This window comes from Carassius auratus, chromosome 7, assembly GCF_003368295.1.
Source record: "Carassius auratus strain Wakin chromosome 7, ASM336829v1, whole genome shotgun sequence".
NCBI lineage: Eukaryota > Metazoa > Chordata > Actinopteri > Cypriniformes > Cyprinidae > Carassius > Carassius auratus.
The window spans coordinates 18,333,288-18,349,541 of NC_039249.1; the positions used below are offsets into that span (position 1 = coordinate 18,333,288).

Consider the following 16,254-nt stretch of genomic DNA (forward strand, 5'->3'; position numbering starts at 1 on the left):
CATGAGGTTGTGTCAGTGTCTCTCCAGGACTCTAGAGGGCAGAATGATGAACGCGGGTCAGACTCGGAGGCGCTGAACGATGAAGAAGAGCGAGCCGTGCTCCGAGACAGAGCTCACGTGGAAACTAATGTAATGTGTTTTTGTGTTGAGGTATGTTGCGTTTGGTTGTGGTTAATTATAATATGTAATTGGCCTGCACGCATATTAAGTTATAAGATTGATTCATCCATCTGTCATCTAATTTTAGCTGCTTGTAGATACTCCGATAGCAACTGCCAGCTATAATGCATGTATAATACATTAGAAAGATCCTGTCGACTGCAGTTAAAACAAATCTGGTCTTCAGGGTTGGAAGACATGGCAGTAGTGTATTAAAATATTAATGTGTTTCACTTATAGGAAAGTCAGTGTTATAATCCCAATGTAAAACCTGTCAATATTCCGGGCCTTTAATGACATAAGATTGTGTGCTGTTGTGGGGAAGGGGAATTGCTTCGCTATGTTTGGTCTTTCCTGTAATATGAAAAATGGTATTAACTCTGATTCTCTTCAGACCCAGAGTACTCCTGAGAGAAGATGACAGATGTTTTCAGCAGCAGCTGTGAGGCAGTGCTCCAGCGGACCATCAGTGTGTCCTTCATCTCAAGGAGCAGTCATGTTGGGAATCTGTATCAGATAGATGAGACCTGCCAATTTATCACTAGTAATCAGTTCAAGAAGGCAAGACAACATCTTTAGACGTCTTCTGTCTTGTTTTGTCACACCAAGTGTCAAACCGATCTAATTAGGGTGTCTGTTTTATCACAGGTAGCCTTACAGTTTCCAGATGAACTTCTGCCTGATGCCATCCGAGTCTCGGCCGAAATAGAGAAGCAAACCAAAGCCAAGACATTCATTTTAGGAGACACGTCCTATGGCAGGTAAGAACTGTTTTCGTGTACATGTTTTTATCCAGAGTTACTCTGCTTCATTTTGTGTGGCAGCACAAGCAGAACTCAGATTTCCTTCTATCTGTTTCTTTTCTTTTCAGGTGTTGTGTGGATGAGGTAGCAGCAGAACATGTGAGAGCAGACTGCATAGTGCATTATGGGCCGTCATGCCTCAGCCCATGCAGAAGACTACCGCTTCTGTATGTTTTTGGAAAGAAACCGATTGATGTCCAGCAGTGTGCCACAGCCTTTAAAGAGCTTTATCCTGACCTCCAAAGTCATGTGATCATACTGTATGATGTCACCTATACACATGCTATAGGTAATTGTTACTGTTTAGTCTATGCTAATGTTTAATAATGCTCATTTTCATGAACATGTGCATGAAAGTTCATTTATCTAATCTCTCCTCAGGTGATCTCAGGACACTTTTGTGTGATATCTACCCCAATGTTGTGGTCTCCCTTCTAAAAACAGATCATTCTTGCGTTGCTGAGCTGAAACAGGACAGCTGTGTGGACACTGATCACATAGATTCACAGGATGATAGAGTCATTTCTAAATTTGGCAGACAGTTCAGTGTAAAAGCGGGGCAGAGTGTTGATAATTACGGTATGTTTTACATTGGCCAGGAAGGCCTGACTCTTACAAACTTCATGATGACCTGGAACCACTGTGCCTTCAGCTCATTCAATCCAGAAACACACAAAGGACGAGTGGAATCAGTTAAAATCAACAAGGCACTGATGAAACGCTATTATGCCATCGAGCGGGCCAAAGATGCCAGTGTGGTGGGCATTTTGGTGGGCACCCTGGGTGTCGCCAACTATCTGACCATCATAGAGCAGCTGAAAGACATTATTCACAAAGCAGGAAAGAAGAGCTATATGTTCGCTATGGGAAAGATAAATGTTCCCAAGCTTGCTAACTTCTTGGAAATTGACGTTTACGTGCTAGTTGCCTGTCCCGAGAACTCACTGCTGGATTCAAGTGAATTCTACAAACCCGTGGTGACTCCCTTTGAGATGGAGTTGGCTTGCAATAAGCACAGAGAGTGGACTGGAGAATATGTGACAGACTTCAGAGATTTACTCCCTGGTAATCATTCTACAGAGCACTAGTACAGTATTGTGACGTTGATATGGTGTCATTAAATATATTTCTACTAAGAATATAGCCTTGAATGATGTCACTGTGTGCACATGCTATTGTTCTAGGCATCTAACAGGAATCATATATTTATTATAGGTGGAAGCAGTTATGTGGGCTTCCCTGAACCAGACCAGTCTGCCGTGGAGGAAGAGACCACAGATGTCTCTCTAATCACAGGAGCTTTGCGAACATGTTCCACAACCTCAACAGAGATCTTAAAAAGCACATCAGAGTCTTCTTCACTCGTCCCCAGAAATCAGACTCTCACTGTGGCCAATACAAACACAGCAGGTATAGAGTCGGAGGCCGTACTGAACTGTAGTTGCAGTAGTAATTCTTGAACTTAGTCGCTTGAAATTGACAAGTTTGAGTCATGCAAATGCAGAATATAATCATGATCTTTTTGTTTTGTAGCATCGTTTTTGTCGGGCCGTAGTTGGCAGGGACTGGAGCCTAAACTGGGGCAGACACCAGTGATGAAAGCTGTGCAAGGACAGAGAGGCATTGCTATCGCTTATGAGGAGGAGGGTGTGGGAAATAAAGATGCTTCAACACCTCTTCAAAAATCATAAAAGTCCTTTATTGTTGGAAATCATCAAAGGACTACTTCCACACTTGCAGCATATGAATTGCATCAATATATTGAAAAGGATGTAATTGTCTGCGATAATACAGAATATCTTTTGGGAACATGTTTTAATTGCATTGAAAAGGGTGAGTGTAAATCAAGGAAGGTAAATTCATATTTGTTAAATATAAGAATGTTAAGTTCTGTTGTGCTACCAATGGTAGCAAATTATAGAAAGAGAATATTGGAAACAATGTACATTATTTCAAAAGTGATTTATAATGTTTAATGTCAAACAGAATAAAACTAATTCTCCTGACTTAAAAAATATGACTTCACTATGTGAAATGTTTAATGACCACTGCACAACCATAGTGAGATCGTGAAGCAGCAAGTTCTGGCATGAATTTGACAATTTTAATATCAAATGATCAAATCAACACATTAGTTGTAACTGTTGGATGAAGGATTCAGTCACATTGCTGATCCCCATTAAGTGCTTTAACAAAGGATGATGGGAATATGCCAGTCTTCCCGTTGCATTGACCCTCAAGCCACTCATCATTGACTGAAAATGAAACAAAAGTCAATAGAAATGCCTTAGTTCATACAGCATTTTATGCCAATATTAGTAAATTACAAGCATCACAGTTTCAGTTCCTACCTTTGGAAAGAACTGTGATGATGTTTCCCTGTTGGAATTCCAGGTCTTCGGGGGTAGAAGTGGTGTAAGAGTACAGTGCCACCACTTTCTCATGAGGCACACGTTTACCCTTTCAGACAGCAGTTTTGGGAAGTGCCAGAAAAGAAATTTTGCGGTTAAGTTACTAGTTAAGCTGATCTGCAGTATGTCTTATTACTATTTTCAAGTGTAGTGTACAGTAAGCTATAGTATGCCGTTATTTCAACCTGAGTGAGCGCAGATAAGTCAAACTGTTGTATTTTACCTCAGTCACTGAACACCACAGCACAAGACGGTTATCCTTCACACTATTCCACACAGCCTCCATTTCAGAGTCCTGCAGATGCACTCTCTCGTCAACACCTTCCTTGGCATAACTGAAAAACACATTACACCTTTTTTCTCTCCAGAAATGTTTTGATATGGTGCTGGAAATGTTATAATTGGTATAGTTACCATAACGTTAATGTTGATGCAGGCAGTTTAAGTTTAGCGCTTATCGTCTGAAGAATGACGCCATATGATTGCCCATGTGCAATTCTGACTGCTATGGTGAACCGAAAGTGCACTTTCACAATGCAGCCTGAGAAGTCCCTAATGTTATTAGTCTGTGAAGAATACAGCAGAGCTTGAGATATAATCTTATTAATAATCATCATGATGCCATAAACATAACGAGGCTGTATCTAATAAAAGTTGGCCTTTCAATATGTTATGTAAGCATTGTGTGATAGCTATGTTAGTTGATATCCATTTACTGTTAATAAACTGGTTATATCACGAGTATGTAGGGAATACTGAACCTCTGCATTCACAGTCTTCAGGCCTTCTGTACCCACTGGTCTGCTGGGCGGTGCTCTTCTTGGTGGAGCTGGTATATCATCATTTTCATTTAATGGTTCAATCTATAAGATTAGAGGTCACGTGTGATATTTCTTAATGTAGGACACAAGTAATTTAGCTCAAATGCTAGGACATTATCGATTTAAAAAATAAACCACTCAATTTGCATGGTTTACTTTATTTAACAAAAACAGTGTCGGCCCAGATCTGGCCCACATCTGGGTCGCATGGATTTCACACAGGCCAGAAGTGGGCCGGATCTGGGCCAACACTATATGTTGCTGTCTGGCTGTTTTATTGTGATAGAAATGAAAGTGTCATCATGTTTGCTTATGCTACTTCTGTATTATCATAATTATGAATGCCTGACTTTCCCAGGTGCACTTGAATTCATAAAAGTGGACCGTATGATAAATATTAAATTTGTTATTGTGTCCCTACTGGTGTCTGAAATACTGCATTAGTTGTTAAAAATGCAGCTACTGTACCTGCATTGGTTTTGATGTCATTGTCACAACATCCAAGGGTACAAGGAAGTTATAAGGTACAAGGCCCCGCTAGAAATAACAAGAGAACCAAAAAAAAAAAAAGATAATAGGGCATTATTATTGGTCCCTTAAACACACGGTGATTAAATTAGCATTGGACACAGGAATGTTCTCTTGACAGTGAACTCCAGCTCTCATGTGGATCTTTTTTTTTCTGTTCTCAATGTACTTTGCTTCATAATTTACTTTTTAAATCTACCAAAAATATACCTTCTCATTGAAAACAACAGATGCCCAGTTGTCAGCTCCTTTCTGAAGAACGAAGACAATGTTGCCAGGCAACACAGCCAGCTCCTCTTTGGTCTCAGGGTAAAACTCATAGAGAACAGTGTGTGGCTCACCTTCAAATACCCTGGTGATTATGACATTTACATTTGTGTAAAACAAGAGGACAAAAACTCCATCCATTGCAAACACATTTAAGCTTTAGTTAGAAGTTAAGATGCATTAAATAGTTTTCCATGTCCATGATCCTAAACGTACCTTAGTACTTCTGGGACTTTTGGTGTAGATGGAACATTATCAACCTAACAATACACAAATGAAAGAAATGTCCCGTGGTCATTAAAGTTACAGTTTCGGGTTTTTACACTCAATGTGTATCATTAACATTATCTTCAAACTTCTCCCTGTTATGCTTATTTTGTGCTAACGTTAACACATTAACAATTTCATTACTTAACTTATTAGCAACACTACTTACTTGAGGCTGAAGTGGAGCAAACCCAGAAAACTCATCTGCAGGTACAACAGAAGACACAACCTATAAACAAAACATTAATCTTAATCAGTTTGTCTGATTTACAGGCCAAATAGAAAATGGATCTCTTCGGTAGCATTGCACACTGTACTGATGTGATAATGGGAATACCTTGGCTTTTCCAAGATAGTCCCTTTTCTCCAGCTCTGCAACATAGTGCTTATTGGGTTTGAACAGCAGCCCAGCTCGAATCTCTACCAAAGGAAAGAGCTTCTGCTTCTGAAAAGAGGAAATCACAGTGTTTATCAGTTTTAAAACAATGCATTAAGACACTCACCACAATCAGTTTTTATGCAAACAACACACTGGTTTGCACAATTCTCATCAGTGTGTGTAATATAACTTGAGTTTATTATCATTATTATTTTTTAGATTAGTTTATTCCTTTTTCAAGGGTATCTTTGTGCAACAATTTTAAAATGTCATATTAATTTGTCATTAAAAAAGATGTCGTCATTAAAAGAAAGATGACTAGTGTCTGAGTAAAAGTCATCTGTCTTGTGAATTGTGACCCTCCTGCAGCTTACACAACTTCCCACAAGACCTACCCAGAAACAGTAACTAGGCAACACCAGATTTCACCAATTTCAAATGAGGAAAACTGCAATATGTTACAAAACAACAGCACATATAACATCATGCCCTTAGATTTTGTTGCCTCGGATACCAATTAATAATTTAAAATAGTTTTTAAACTAATTATTTTAAAATTGGTTTTTATATCACCGCAAAAACTGTGCAAATTATTCAAATGACTGATGTTTAAAATTGTAGGACTGATAATTATGTTATGTGGAAGACTTCTAGCAGTTACATACCAATATGGCATCCAGAGCTTGGTCAATATGGCTGAACTTGGCGTCTGCCCTCAAGCTCAGTGCAGTAAGAAGGTTCTCTTGAGCTTTCTCCCATTTTCCCAGCTGAGCCTGTACTAGTCCTATGTTGTGCAGCACCTAAAATGCGTGAGAAAAAATGTCCATATCAGAGAACGGACGGATACAACTGAAAAAGGCATCAAGTGGAATTAATTAATCACTCACACCACAACTATTAAGTATATTAGGTATACTATTAGATTTAACAAACAAAAAACAAGATTCTGTGCACATCAAGCGTCCAATGCACGGCACATCTCTGGTCTTACCTCACAAGCGTACAGTTTATATCTCAATCCTAGAGGTTTGTAATCTATTAGTTGATTTCCTCGTAACTGCTTGAACGCCTGCTGGAAATCCAGAAGAGACTCTTCAAACCTGAAGATACAAATATGAACAGTGTCAATATATTTCTCCTGAAGAGACAGTTTGTGGTGTTTTGTAGTCTCCTCTAACAAAGCATTATTTTTTTTTATTTATTTAATGGCCTTACCTTTCCTTTTTGTAGAATGTTATTCCTCTCTGAAAAAACGCAGCAGCCAGATGCTCGTCTTTGCCAATACTTCTGTCAAATGCCTTCATATGTATAAGAGAAACACATTTGCCCATAAAGAGTGAAACCACTTTTACTTCCTTTTTTACAGCCACACGCTTTTTTTTCAATTACAAAAACAGTGTCAAATCATAATTCAAAGAGGATATAAGTCTAAAAATATCTTATTTAAACGGACTGTTTCTTTAGTAGCATAAAACAGAATCTGCCATGCAGCTAACTGTACCTTTTCAGCTTCATCTAACTCACTGTTGTTCAGATAAAGACAGCCAATGTTGAAGAAGATCTTGGAGCTTTTCTCCTCGATGTTGAGGAATATCCTGAGAGCAGAGGCTGGGTCTCTTTGCTCCACACAAGCCACGGCCTCGTCCCACTGACGGAGAGTGCTTACAAATGACATGCTCCCTCAGAAGACTATTAGCGCTGAACAAATGAACACTGTTCTACTCTGTTGTGAGCCCAGCAGAAGCAGTCTGAAACTTTTCTTAGAGGATAAGCCCAGCCCATGCTCGGAGAGAGAGGAAGTGTTTAGCTTCATGACTTCTTTATTTCTCGTTTCCTCACTTGCTAGTGGAGTAAGTTTCACTTTTTGGTGTTAGTATGGCATATTTATTAAAGGATTAAAAATAACAATTATAAGTTGTTTATAGGTGTGAAGCACCTATTCAGTCTCTTACAAAAGAAGTGCTGTGGTGTCATGATTGTATCAGGAGGTATAAACATTTATAATGCCCTCATATATTTCATGGTGCTAAATGATTATCATATAAAATGTTCTTTTGGTATTTACATGGCCCTTCAATGCCTGAAATAAAAAAAACCTTCAACCTTTCCTAAAAATCAGGGTCCTTAAATACCATATACAGGCATGTTTGTATATACATCACTCTGATTAAGGCTCAAAAAGATAGTTGTATATATCAAAAATATGTTTATATGCTCTAAAGCTACTGGAATGCCCTGTAAACATGTTTATCAGCATATTCAAAATAAAGACAATCACATTATTTTCCTCCAGTTCTCTTGTGATGTTCACAATCACTTCTCATTCAGTTTAATTCAGTTTTATTCATTCTGCAAGGTCATTTAATCGATAGTGTTCTGGACATCCGTACACAAGCAAGCACTGCATTTTAAAATGTGGCTCATGAGAGCATCTAGATTTGTGTTCTTTGCCCTCAATTTCTGTTCATCAGTTTCCTAAATGTCTGTCTTAAATGGTTTAATGTTCAGGAAGGAAACAAAAACAGGACAAATTATTGCCAGCATGATACTATGTCCAAAAGTACACAATACTTGTGTTAGTGTTATCTGAGTCCAGTTCAGAAAAGTTCACTATGAATATTTATCTATTTTTTTATTAAAAATTCTACAGAAGTGTGCCATTTAAGCTATAAGTTTGCAAAGGTGAAGTAGCACGGGTTGTAAAAATAGCCAAAAAATACATTGTATGGGTAAAAATTATGGATTTTTCTTTTATGCCAAAAATCATTACGATATTAAGTAAAGATCATGTTCCATGAAGATATTTGGTAAATTTCATACCCTAAATACATCAAAACGTCATTGTTTATTAGTAATATGCATTGCTAAGGACTTCATTTGGACAACTTTAAAGGCAATTTTGCTCAATATTTAGATTTTTTTGCACCCTCAGATTGTCAAATAGTTGTATCTCGGCCACATGTTGTCCTATCCTAACAAACCATACACCACATGAAAGCTGAATAAATACGCTTTTTTCATTGATGTATAAATCTCAATTTAAAAATTTTCGACCACTGTGACTGGTTTTGTGGTCCAGGTCACAAATGTCCCACGGTACAACCGTGATGGCGCTGGTTGCCCGAGCAACCGCTGGAGCGACAGGGAAGAGGAAACAGTCACTCCAGCTCCGAGAGCGCCACGGTTTGGGATTTATGGCATTTCCTGTCAGTGTAAATAGACAGTCGGTAGACATGGTTTCACTTACGATCCACGACTGCCTTTGAGTAAACAAAAGGACGTCTAACGAAGCTTTCTCCATGAAAGAGCCATTCTCCACTGCAGATGCATGCGGCGGTGGGATAACGCGTTGATGTTAGCGAGCTAACATGGACCTTGGATCGATGCTCTACAACAGTTTGAAAGATGTGACATGGAGTACGACGACACTACCCTTGGATAGACTTGTCAGTGCCTACAGACTGCCGCAGATTGTGAGGTTGGACAGCGGTAAGGTTTGTCCGGAGCTGTACTGGTGTTGTGTGCGGCGGCGGCGGCTGCGCGTGGGCGCTCGCTCTCCCGTGGAATTCCAATAATTAGCCGCTTCGCGCGCTAAGCTAATGCGAGCCTTCGGTCTCTGAACCTGTTCAGTGGGATATACCTAAACAGTACGCTTAACTGACATAACTTACAGGGTCGACATTAGGAGTGATGCATTTAGTAGTTATTCTGACACAGTTACTGACAAAACATCCAAATAAAATGCGAAAAAGAGAAGCTTAGATGTTAGCAGGCTAACCCATATTAGCCAGAGGCCAGAGATTTAAATAACAGACTGCAGGCAGTCATACACTGGCCTCGTAATATTTCATGTGTATCATCTATTACGAACCGCTTTGATTTTTTTCTAGCTAGACAACAACCTCCACAACCCCTTCATTCTGAAACTTTAGAAAGGACCCCATACAAGCAACTTTATGTTAATATTTAGTTTGATTGGATGCTTTCTATACTCGATAAATTATATTCGTCAAGTACGAGTACTATCGTATTATAACTTAACAGAGGTGTTTATTATTCATTGGTTTATTATAAAGAGATTGAAGTGTAAGCTGTAAGTGCTGTTGTGTGTGAGCTGACCTCTGTGTGTAAAGATGGAGGAAGTCATAATGTCAGGGGAACTAGATCAGTATCATTAGATGAGCACTCAATGGGAACAACAGACACAACACACATCTTAACTCTCCTGTTAGTTTATGTGAATGACCTGCTTACAAACGATACATATTGTCAGTATTTAAATAAGAGTCAATTATGCCCTTCATGTCTTTTAAAATCTGTTTATGATGCAGTTGCTATTACTTATGACCCTAAGCACAGCTTTAGTTTATTGTATTTTTTTTTTTGTTGCACTGTTGTATATTTTTCATATATCTCCACAAAAGTACACACTATTAAGTTAACTGTTCCATACGGATGTGATATTGTTTTGCCTCAGGGGAGTTGGTGGAAGGACTGAGAGAAAATGACTACCTCTTGATTCATTCATGTCGGCAGTGGACCACAATTACCGCCCATAGCCTAGAGGAGGGCCATTATGTCATCGGACCGAAAATTGAGATCCCTGTCCATTATGAGGGTAAGGCCACTCAGTTGTTGTAGTGCAGTGTGTGATGTACATAGAAACATCTTTCCAACACTTGAAGAATTTATATTAAAACAGAAAAAAACTAAGATATCTGCTGCTGTATTTCTGCCATCTGCTTTTAGTTGGGAGTTCATTAGCTAATTGGTCTCTTCATATTGACAATCCTCTGACTATAGAGAGGGTCCAGTAGGCCACTTAAGAAAAAAAAAGACCTTCCTCTGAATTTGCTTCATGCAGACCTAGTAAACTACAGATTTTATGTGCTTCTTTTACTGTTGCAGCATTTTTAGATAATTTGGTATGTTATTTTTATTTCATTTCAACAAGCCCAATTGTCAGAATAACATCTACAAGAAATGATTTATACTTAATATAAAGTATTGTATATATAATATTGAGGAGTGACAGTAGGGCTGCATGATAAATCACATGCGATATTTAATGTGTATCATGTAAGTACAACAGCTCTGTGTAGTAAATGCTGCTCCATGTGAAACCACGCAGGTGATGGAGATTTAACGTTGATTACAGTACCGGCTTTACTTACATGACATAAATATCGCATGCCATTTATCATGCCCCCCTTAGTGACAGTGATGTCATGATGCTACAGAACTGCTCTGTTGTTTGTTACAGGCCAGTTTAAGCTGCTGGAGCAGGACAGGGACATTAAGGAGCCAGTGCAGTACTTCAACAGTGTGGAGGAGGTGGCCAAAGCATTCCCTGAGCGAGTTTATGTCATGGAGGAAATATCCTTCAATGTCAAGGTCTGGTTTTGTGCTTAGATTTAGACTAAGCACTAATGTATCTTAATATTGGCATAACCTAATAGGCCTTTATCAGAATGGCTCAGGCAATGTGTTTGTAATGTGAAATATCTATTCAACATTTCTGTGACTTAATTTCAACATTTGTAGCAGTCAAAGGTCTTCTGTTAGACTAGCATTAGTTAGACTACATTTTTAGTTGATCGGTTCAAACTCCTGTCGTCTTTCTCTCAGATGGCATCAGGAGAATCCAACGAGGACACAGAAGTGTACAACATCACGCTGAGCACTGGGGATGAGCTGACACTAATGGGCCAGGCTGAGATCCTCTATGCCAAAACATCACGAGAAAAGTCACGCTTCAACACGATCTTCAAACGCATCGGCAAGCTTAACTCCATCAGTAAGCTTGGCCGCGGTAAGATGCCCTGCCTTATCTGCATGAACCACCGCACCAACGAGAGCATCAGCCTGCCTTTCCAGTGCCGCGGTCGCTTCAGTTCCTGCTCCCCGCTGGAGCTACAGATGCAGGAAGGAGAACACACTATTCGCACAATTGTGGAGAAGACCAGGTTACCTGTGAATGTCATGGTGCCCAGCAGCCCGCCACGTAATCTGCACGACCTCCATTTGATCCGCGAGGGCCACCGATACAAGCTGGTCAACATCCAGACCAAGACAGTGGTGGTGTGTTGTGTCTTACGATCGAACAAAATACTGCCAGTGCACTTCCCCTTGCACGTGTGCACAGCACTGCCTCGTTTACTGGTGCCTGAAGGGATGCTTCAAGGAGAAGCTTGGCTGGAGACTGTGGTCCACCGCTGGTTTTCTTACTGCCAGGAGCAGTTCGACATCGATGACTACTCTAGGGCAGTCCGTGACGTGCGAGTGGACTGGATCGACGATGGCAAGAGCCCGAAAAAAAGCAGCGCAGGTGGAACGGGAAGTGGGAGCGCCATCTGCAACAGCAGCGGAAGCAATGGCTGCCCCTCTCAGGTGCATTTGCCAAGCTCTCTAAGCTCAGCCCGAGATGAGCTCACGCAGTCCTTTCATCGCCTGTCTGTGTGTGTCTACGGAAACAATCTCCATGGGAACAGTGAGGTGAATCTTCAGGGTTGCGTTAGCTTAGGTGGAGATTGTGTGCCAGCCGAAGATCCGGATGCAGATTATCTGTTCCCTGAGCTGCAGGAGAGTTCTTCTGGTTCCCTTAAACCAGACGTGCCGTACGAGGAGCTTTGGCTGGATCATGTGAAGAACGCTGGATCTGTGCTAGACCACATCGAGGGGGTCCGAAATTCGACTGTCACTGGCTGCACGACTGTACTGCCGTACCCCACAGCAGGTCCCAAGACCGCCTTGCTTGTTGCAGATGTCAATCTACCTCCACCTCCGGTGCCTCCAAAGTCTGAAGCTGTGAGTTCATTTATAACCCTAACGGTCTCTATTTGAAACAAATAAAAACATTTAAAGTTACTAGTATTCAACAATTGCACAAATCTACACTACTGTTTGGGCATTTGGGGAAATGGGGATTTTTCATGATAATATTTTCACAAAAGACAAATCCATTTCAAATACCTGTTCATCAATGAAGCCTGAAAAAAATCTTAAGTGTTTTTGGTGTTGATGTTGCTTGCACACCAAATCAGCATATTGATTGATAGTTGTATGCCATAGCATATGCCAAGCTATAGCAAAATGTGAGAGAATTGTTCTTGTGGTTGAGGCAAGGGTTAACAAAATAAAGATTCGTCAGTGCTCCAGTGGGAACCCTGAATATTTAGTTGAAATTAAAGTGTTTGTAGAAATCTTAATTTATTGATTGTCATGTAAAAAAAAAAAAAAAAAAAGTTGTTAGATTTATTTTTGCCGTTTTATTTAGATAGGACAGTAGGTCGACAGGAAGTGAAGTGGGTTTGGGAGGGGATCAGGAAAGGCCCGCGAGCCAGGACTCAAACTTGAGACACCCAAGCACAGTGGCATTAATGTCGGCGCGTTACACACGAGGCCATCAGCGTCGACAGACAAAAAAACAAAACCCACATGATTTTTTTTTTTTTAAGGCTCTTTGTCCGTTTTTCTAATCTTAGGCAAGGCAAAGTTTATTCTGTGCTTACATAGTGACTTATTTGTGTACTCTGTTGGTCAACCACTAAAGGTCTAATTATTTTCCAAGTAGAAACAAAGGTTGCATTTTATGTTTTCAAGGCCTATTTGATAAATTCACACAAACGGTCTTAAAAGATCAGTCTGTGTTCATTCAGATTCATTAATAATGTAATTGTAATATTTAAATGTCTAGAGCCATACAATTTTATTTCTTCTTACCTTGCAGGTGAAGGAGGAGTGCCGGTTGTTGAACGCTCCACCGATTCCACCGCGGAGCTCCAAGCAGGGAGGCTCAAGCAGTGCCACAGTGCCATACCCTCCTGCCAAGCCACGTCAGACAGACACACGCTCCCCAAGCCCAACACTATCCTATTACTCATCCGGCTTACACAACATGTGAGTTATGCAAAGTTTTTATTGACAAAATGGACATTAGTTTTATGTGAACTGCACTACTTATGACTGAACGATCCTCTTCTCCATCTCTCAATAGAGGTGGAGAGGGCGAGTCTCCGAGTGAGTCCGATGATCAGAACCATGCATGTAACCCATGTAACTGGGTCAGACCAGATGCCAGTGAAGGCTCCAAGCCTCTCCCTTGCCTCAATCCTTCGGTCGATGCTTCTTTCTCCCGCCTTTCCTGGCCAAATGATTTCTGTGGTGCAGACTCGTATAAAGGTGAGGACTATACGTCGCTCCACTGCAGGAGTTACTCTAGTTATCCTCGGAAGAGGACCCCTGGTACTCCTAAGGCTTGCCCCTCAGGTTTGTTAGACTTCAGCAGACGAGCAAATGGTGAGGGGGGCGCTGCGGGCTCCAAGGCTCAACAGGTTTCCCAATCTTGCACCAAATCCACCAGCTACACCATGGAAATGTGCAGAGACAAATCTACAGAGGAATGTAACACTAAGCCAAACCAGTCCTGCCCTATCCTGCCTCCAAGAACCCCTAAATGTAACGATACAAAGAAAGATGCAGATCCCGCTACTACAGCCACAGCTGATACAGACGCCCTGGAACTTGAGTCCAAAAGCTGCTCGCTCGATCGACCGCTTCACGGCACTACAGATGTGTTCTCCATTTCGTATCCTGTAGCTACAGTGTCTTGGCAGCCACCAAGCAATCTATCAGGTATCTCCATTGAGGAGGTTTCTAAGTCACTACGGTTCATCGGCATGTCAGATGATGTCGTCTCTTTGTTTGTGCAAGAAAAAATTGATGGAAATTTGCTCCTGCAGCTAACGGAGGAGATTCTGTCAGAAGACTTTAAGCTAAGCAAACTTCAAGTGAAGAAACTCATGCAGTTTATTAATGGCTGGAGGCCCAAAATGTAAGGCTGAACAAGATAGCCAGTATAGAGCAAAACACATGCAATGTGCTGCAGCCGCAAATATTGGCCTACAGTATTGCGTTTTGTATCTCAATGCTATGCACAGTCTTGTAATGATTTTAATAGCCATTTTGTTTAATATATATATATATATACACACATGTATATAAATCTATACATTAATTGCTTTGTGTATTAACCTGTACCCATCTCTATGTAATCTCTCTGACCTTACGGTACCTGCACAACAGACTTTATTTGCTCAAACCCAAAGCCTTTGAAAAACCTGAAGATATTTTGACCCAATCCAACTGTGGCCTACGTTTCTTAGGTTGTTGATCAATAAAGACAATTGACTTGATTAGGTGGTTTCATCACTTACACTTTCACTTCACCATATTAAGAAATAATATCCTATACCAAGTTGTGCCACCAAACAAGGTGGTTACTTCCAGCACCATCATTTTTACACCAGTGATTAAGAAGGGCAGATGTGTCAAAAAATGCAAGTGGAGGATGAAGTCTCACTCTTTCATAAAAGATCACTTTGGCTTTGAAAATGTTGACATGTATAGATGCTTTATTTGATGACTGGTTTCCTTCAGAGCAGTGCAAGGGGATATGACAAACGTGTTCAACAGTGTTTCCTTCAACAACATGAGGCACGTTTAGTGTAATCTTGTTAAATTCTGCAGTACAGCTAAACATTACTGTAAAAGCACATGAAATCAGTCTTCACACTATGAGAAAGGGTTTACAAAAACCTATTTCAATGCTTTGTTACCCACTCTTTGGTTCAAATCCATGGTTCCCAGCCTATCCACACCCTGCCCAGTATGTTGGGGTCAGTTGCCTGATCGAGCAGACAGTCTACCTGATCTTCAACACTCAGGTCCTTCTCATTGTGTCGAGCTCGTACGTTGTGCTCTTTTTCGCCTTGAGCAACAGCCAACAGTCCCTTATACTCCGGGTTCTTCTCAAATCCAAGACAAAGCTCCTCACTAAAAGTTTTTTAAAATTATTATTTATATTTTATTATTATTTAGTCCATAAAATTATTTTTAAAACTATTACTTAACAAGAATTAGGAAGACAAATGTATTAATTTAATGCGAGTGAACATTATGATGATATGCTCCCAATGTAAATATTAAAATGGTGATGGTATTTGCCAGACATTGTGGTTGGATCTACCTTGTTATAACCGAAGGATTGACTCCCTCTAGTTTCCTGCGAGCAAAGTTGACCTTCTGTAGAGGGAACCAGTTTATTTCTTTGGTGTTCACACTCTCTGTCCAGGTACCTCCTTTCTTCAGCTGCTTCAGCTCAAAGTTCTGTAACATGAGGAATAGAGCTGTTGTTTTCACAATTAAATTACCCTGTCTCTCTGATAATGACTGTCTAAGCTTTTTATAGACCTCAATGGTGAAACAAAAAAAAATAATTGGAAAATGTGAAACCTCAACAACGAGGGCAGATTTCTGTAATGATTACATTGAGGGCTTCCTGTATGTGACAATAAGGAAAGTGAGCTATTCATTTCGGTTTAAATGCTTCAGATATGCTGTGACTGAGTTCTTCTACCTTCCAGTCAAGTGAAGGCTCCTTCACAAAGACATCCATGGTGTTGAGCAGCAGGTCTGGGTCATCTCTGAAGGCTCGCAGTGAATGTACCATCACACTCTGAATGAGACCAGACTCTGCCATGGGGCGCATCAAGTTTAAAAACTGCCGTGTCAGCCTGAATGGCATCAGCTCAGGCACTGGGAGGAACTACAATGCAACA

The 16,254-nt window shown here is 40.4% G+C and overlaps 4 protein-coding genes across 6 annotated transcripts in view; 2 read left to right on the forward strand and 2 right to left on the reverse strand.

Moving 5' to 3' along the window:
• The first annotated feature begins 18 nt into the window (after positions 1-18).
• On the forward strand, positions 19-2,977 carry dph2 (diphthamide biosynthesis 2). Of its 2 annotated transcripts, XR_003292456.1 has the most exons (8): positions 19-150; positions 554-720; positions 808-920; positions 1,031-1,251; positions 1,344-2,027; positions 2,178-2,372; positions 2,496-2,776; positions 2,810-2,977. XR_003292456.1 is itself a non-coding variant. In XM_026267824.1 (6 exons), exons 1-6 carry the CDS (start codon positions 577-579, stop codon positions 2,651-2,653), a joined length of 1,515 nt encoding a protein of 504 aa, XP_026123609.1. In that variant the 3' UTR covers positions 2,654-2,977. The 2 variants fall into 2 exon arrangements, 1 of the variants encoding a protein (XP_026123609.1); XM_026267824.1 differs by lacking the exon at positions 19-150 and having other exon boundaries at positions 577-720; positions 2,496-2,977.
• ncf2 (neutrophil cytosolic factor 2) lies at positions 2,640-7,426 on the reverse strand. The gene is made up of 14 exons (XM_026267825.1): positions 7,137-7,426; positions 6,851-6,933; positions 6,627-6,735; positions 6,301-6,435; positions 5,594-5,701; positions 5,426-5,485; positions 5,206-5,249; positions 4,933-5,074; positions 4,663-4,731; positions 4,135-4,236; positions 3,788-3,939; positions 3,597-3,708; positions 3,314-3,422; positions 2,640-3,217 (listed from the first exon to the last, which is right to left on the reverse strand). Exons 1-14 carry the CDS (start codon positions 7,308-7,310, stop codon positions 3,120-3,122), a joined length of 1,497 nt encoding a protein of 498 aa, XP_026123610.1. The 5' UTR covers positions 7,311-7,426; the 3' UTR covers positions 2,640-3,119.
• A 1,311-nt stretch (positions 7,427-8,737) lies between these two features.
• garem (GRB2 associated, regulator of MAPK1) lies at positions 8,738-14,829 on the forward strand. The gene is made up of 6 exons (XM_026267830.1): positions 8,738-9,124; positions 10,113-10,253; positions 10,899-11,029; positions 11,264-12,442; positions 13,365-13,534; positions 13,632-14,829. Exons 1-6 carry the CDS (start codon positions 9,004-9,006, stop codon positions 14,470-14,472), a joined length of 2,583 nt encoding a protein of 860 aa, XP_026123615.1. The 5' UTR covers positions 8,738-9,003; the 3' UTR covers positions 14,473-14,829.
• Positions 14,830-15,028: 199 nt separating this feature from the next.
• Positions 15,029-16,254, reverse strand: part of prkdc (protein kinase, DNA-activated, catalytic subunit) — a 31,347-nt gene continuing 30,121 nt past the window's right edge. Inside the window, exons 84-86 of one of the 2 annotated variants that reach the window (XM_026267828.1) lie at positions 16,053-16,241; positions 15,663-15,802; positions 15,029-15,469 (exon numbers count right to left, since the gene is read on the reverse strand). In XM_026267828.1, the coding sequence (XP_026123613.1) occupies positions 15,265-15,469; positions 15,663-15,802; positions 16,053-16,241 (534 nt within the window). In that variant the 3' untranslated portion in view covers positions 15,029-15,264. The remainder of the gene's footprint in view (positions 15,470-15,662; positions 15,803-16,052; positions 16,242-16,254) is intronic. The other variant, XM_026267829.1, reaches the window with a different exon arrangement.

Bases quoted from the DNA above. Each gene is read 5' to 3' on its own strand.
- dph2 (XM_026267824.1), top strand. From the start codon at position 577: ATGACAGATGTTTTCAGCAGCAGCTGTGAGGCAGTGCTCCAGCGGACC. The intron at 721-807 runs GCAAGACAACAT...GTTTTATCACAG, and splicing joins CTAGTAATCAGTTCAAGAAG to GTAGCCTTACAGTTTCCAGA. The intron at 2,373-2,495 runs GTATAGAGTCGG...TTTGTTTTGTAG, and splicing joins GGCCAATACAAACACAGCAG to CATCGTTTTTGTCGGGCCGT.
- garem (XM_026267830.1), top strand. From the start codon at position 9,004: ATGGACCTTGGATCGATGCTCTACAACAGTTTGAAAGATGTGACATGG. The intron at 9,125-10,112 runs GTAAGGTTTGTC...GTTTTGCCTCAG, and splicing joins GATTGTGAGGTTGGACAGCG to GGGAGTTGGTGGAAGGACTG. The intron at 11,030-11,263 runs GTCTGGTTTTGT...TCTTTCTCTCAG, and splicing joins AAATATCCTTCAATGTCAAG to ATGGCATCAGGAGAATCCAA.
- ncf2 (XM_026267825.1), bottom strand. From the start codon at position 7,310: ATGTCATTTGTAAGCACTCTCCGTCAGTGGGACGAGGCCGTGGCTTGT. The intron at 3,709-3,787 runs GTAACTATACCA...TGTGTTTTTCAG, and splicing joins GCATCAACATTAACGTTATG to TTATGCCAAGGAAGGTGTTG. The intron at 3,218-3,313 runs GTAGGAACTGAA...TTTCATTTTCAG, and splicing joins CATCACAGTTCTTTCCAAAG to TCAATGATGAGTGGCTTGAG.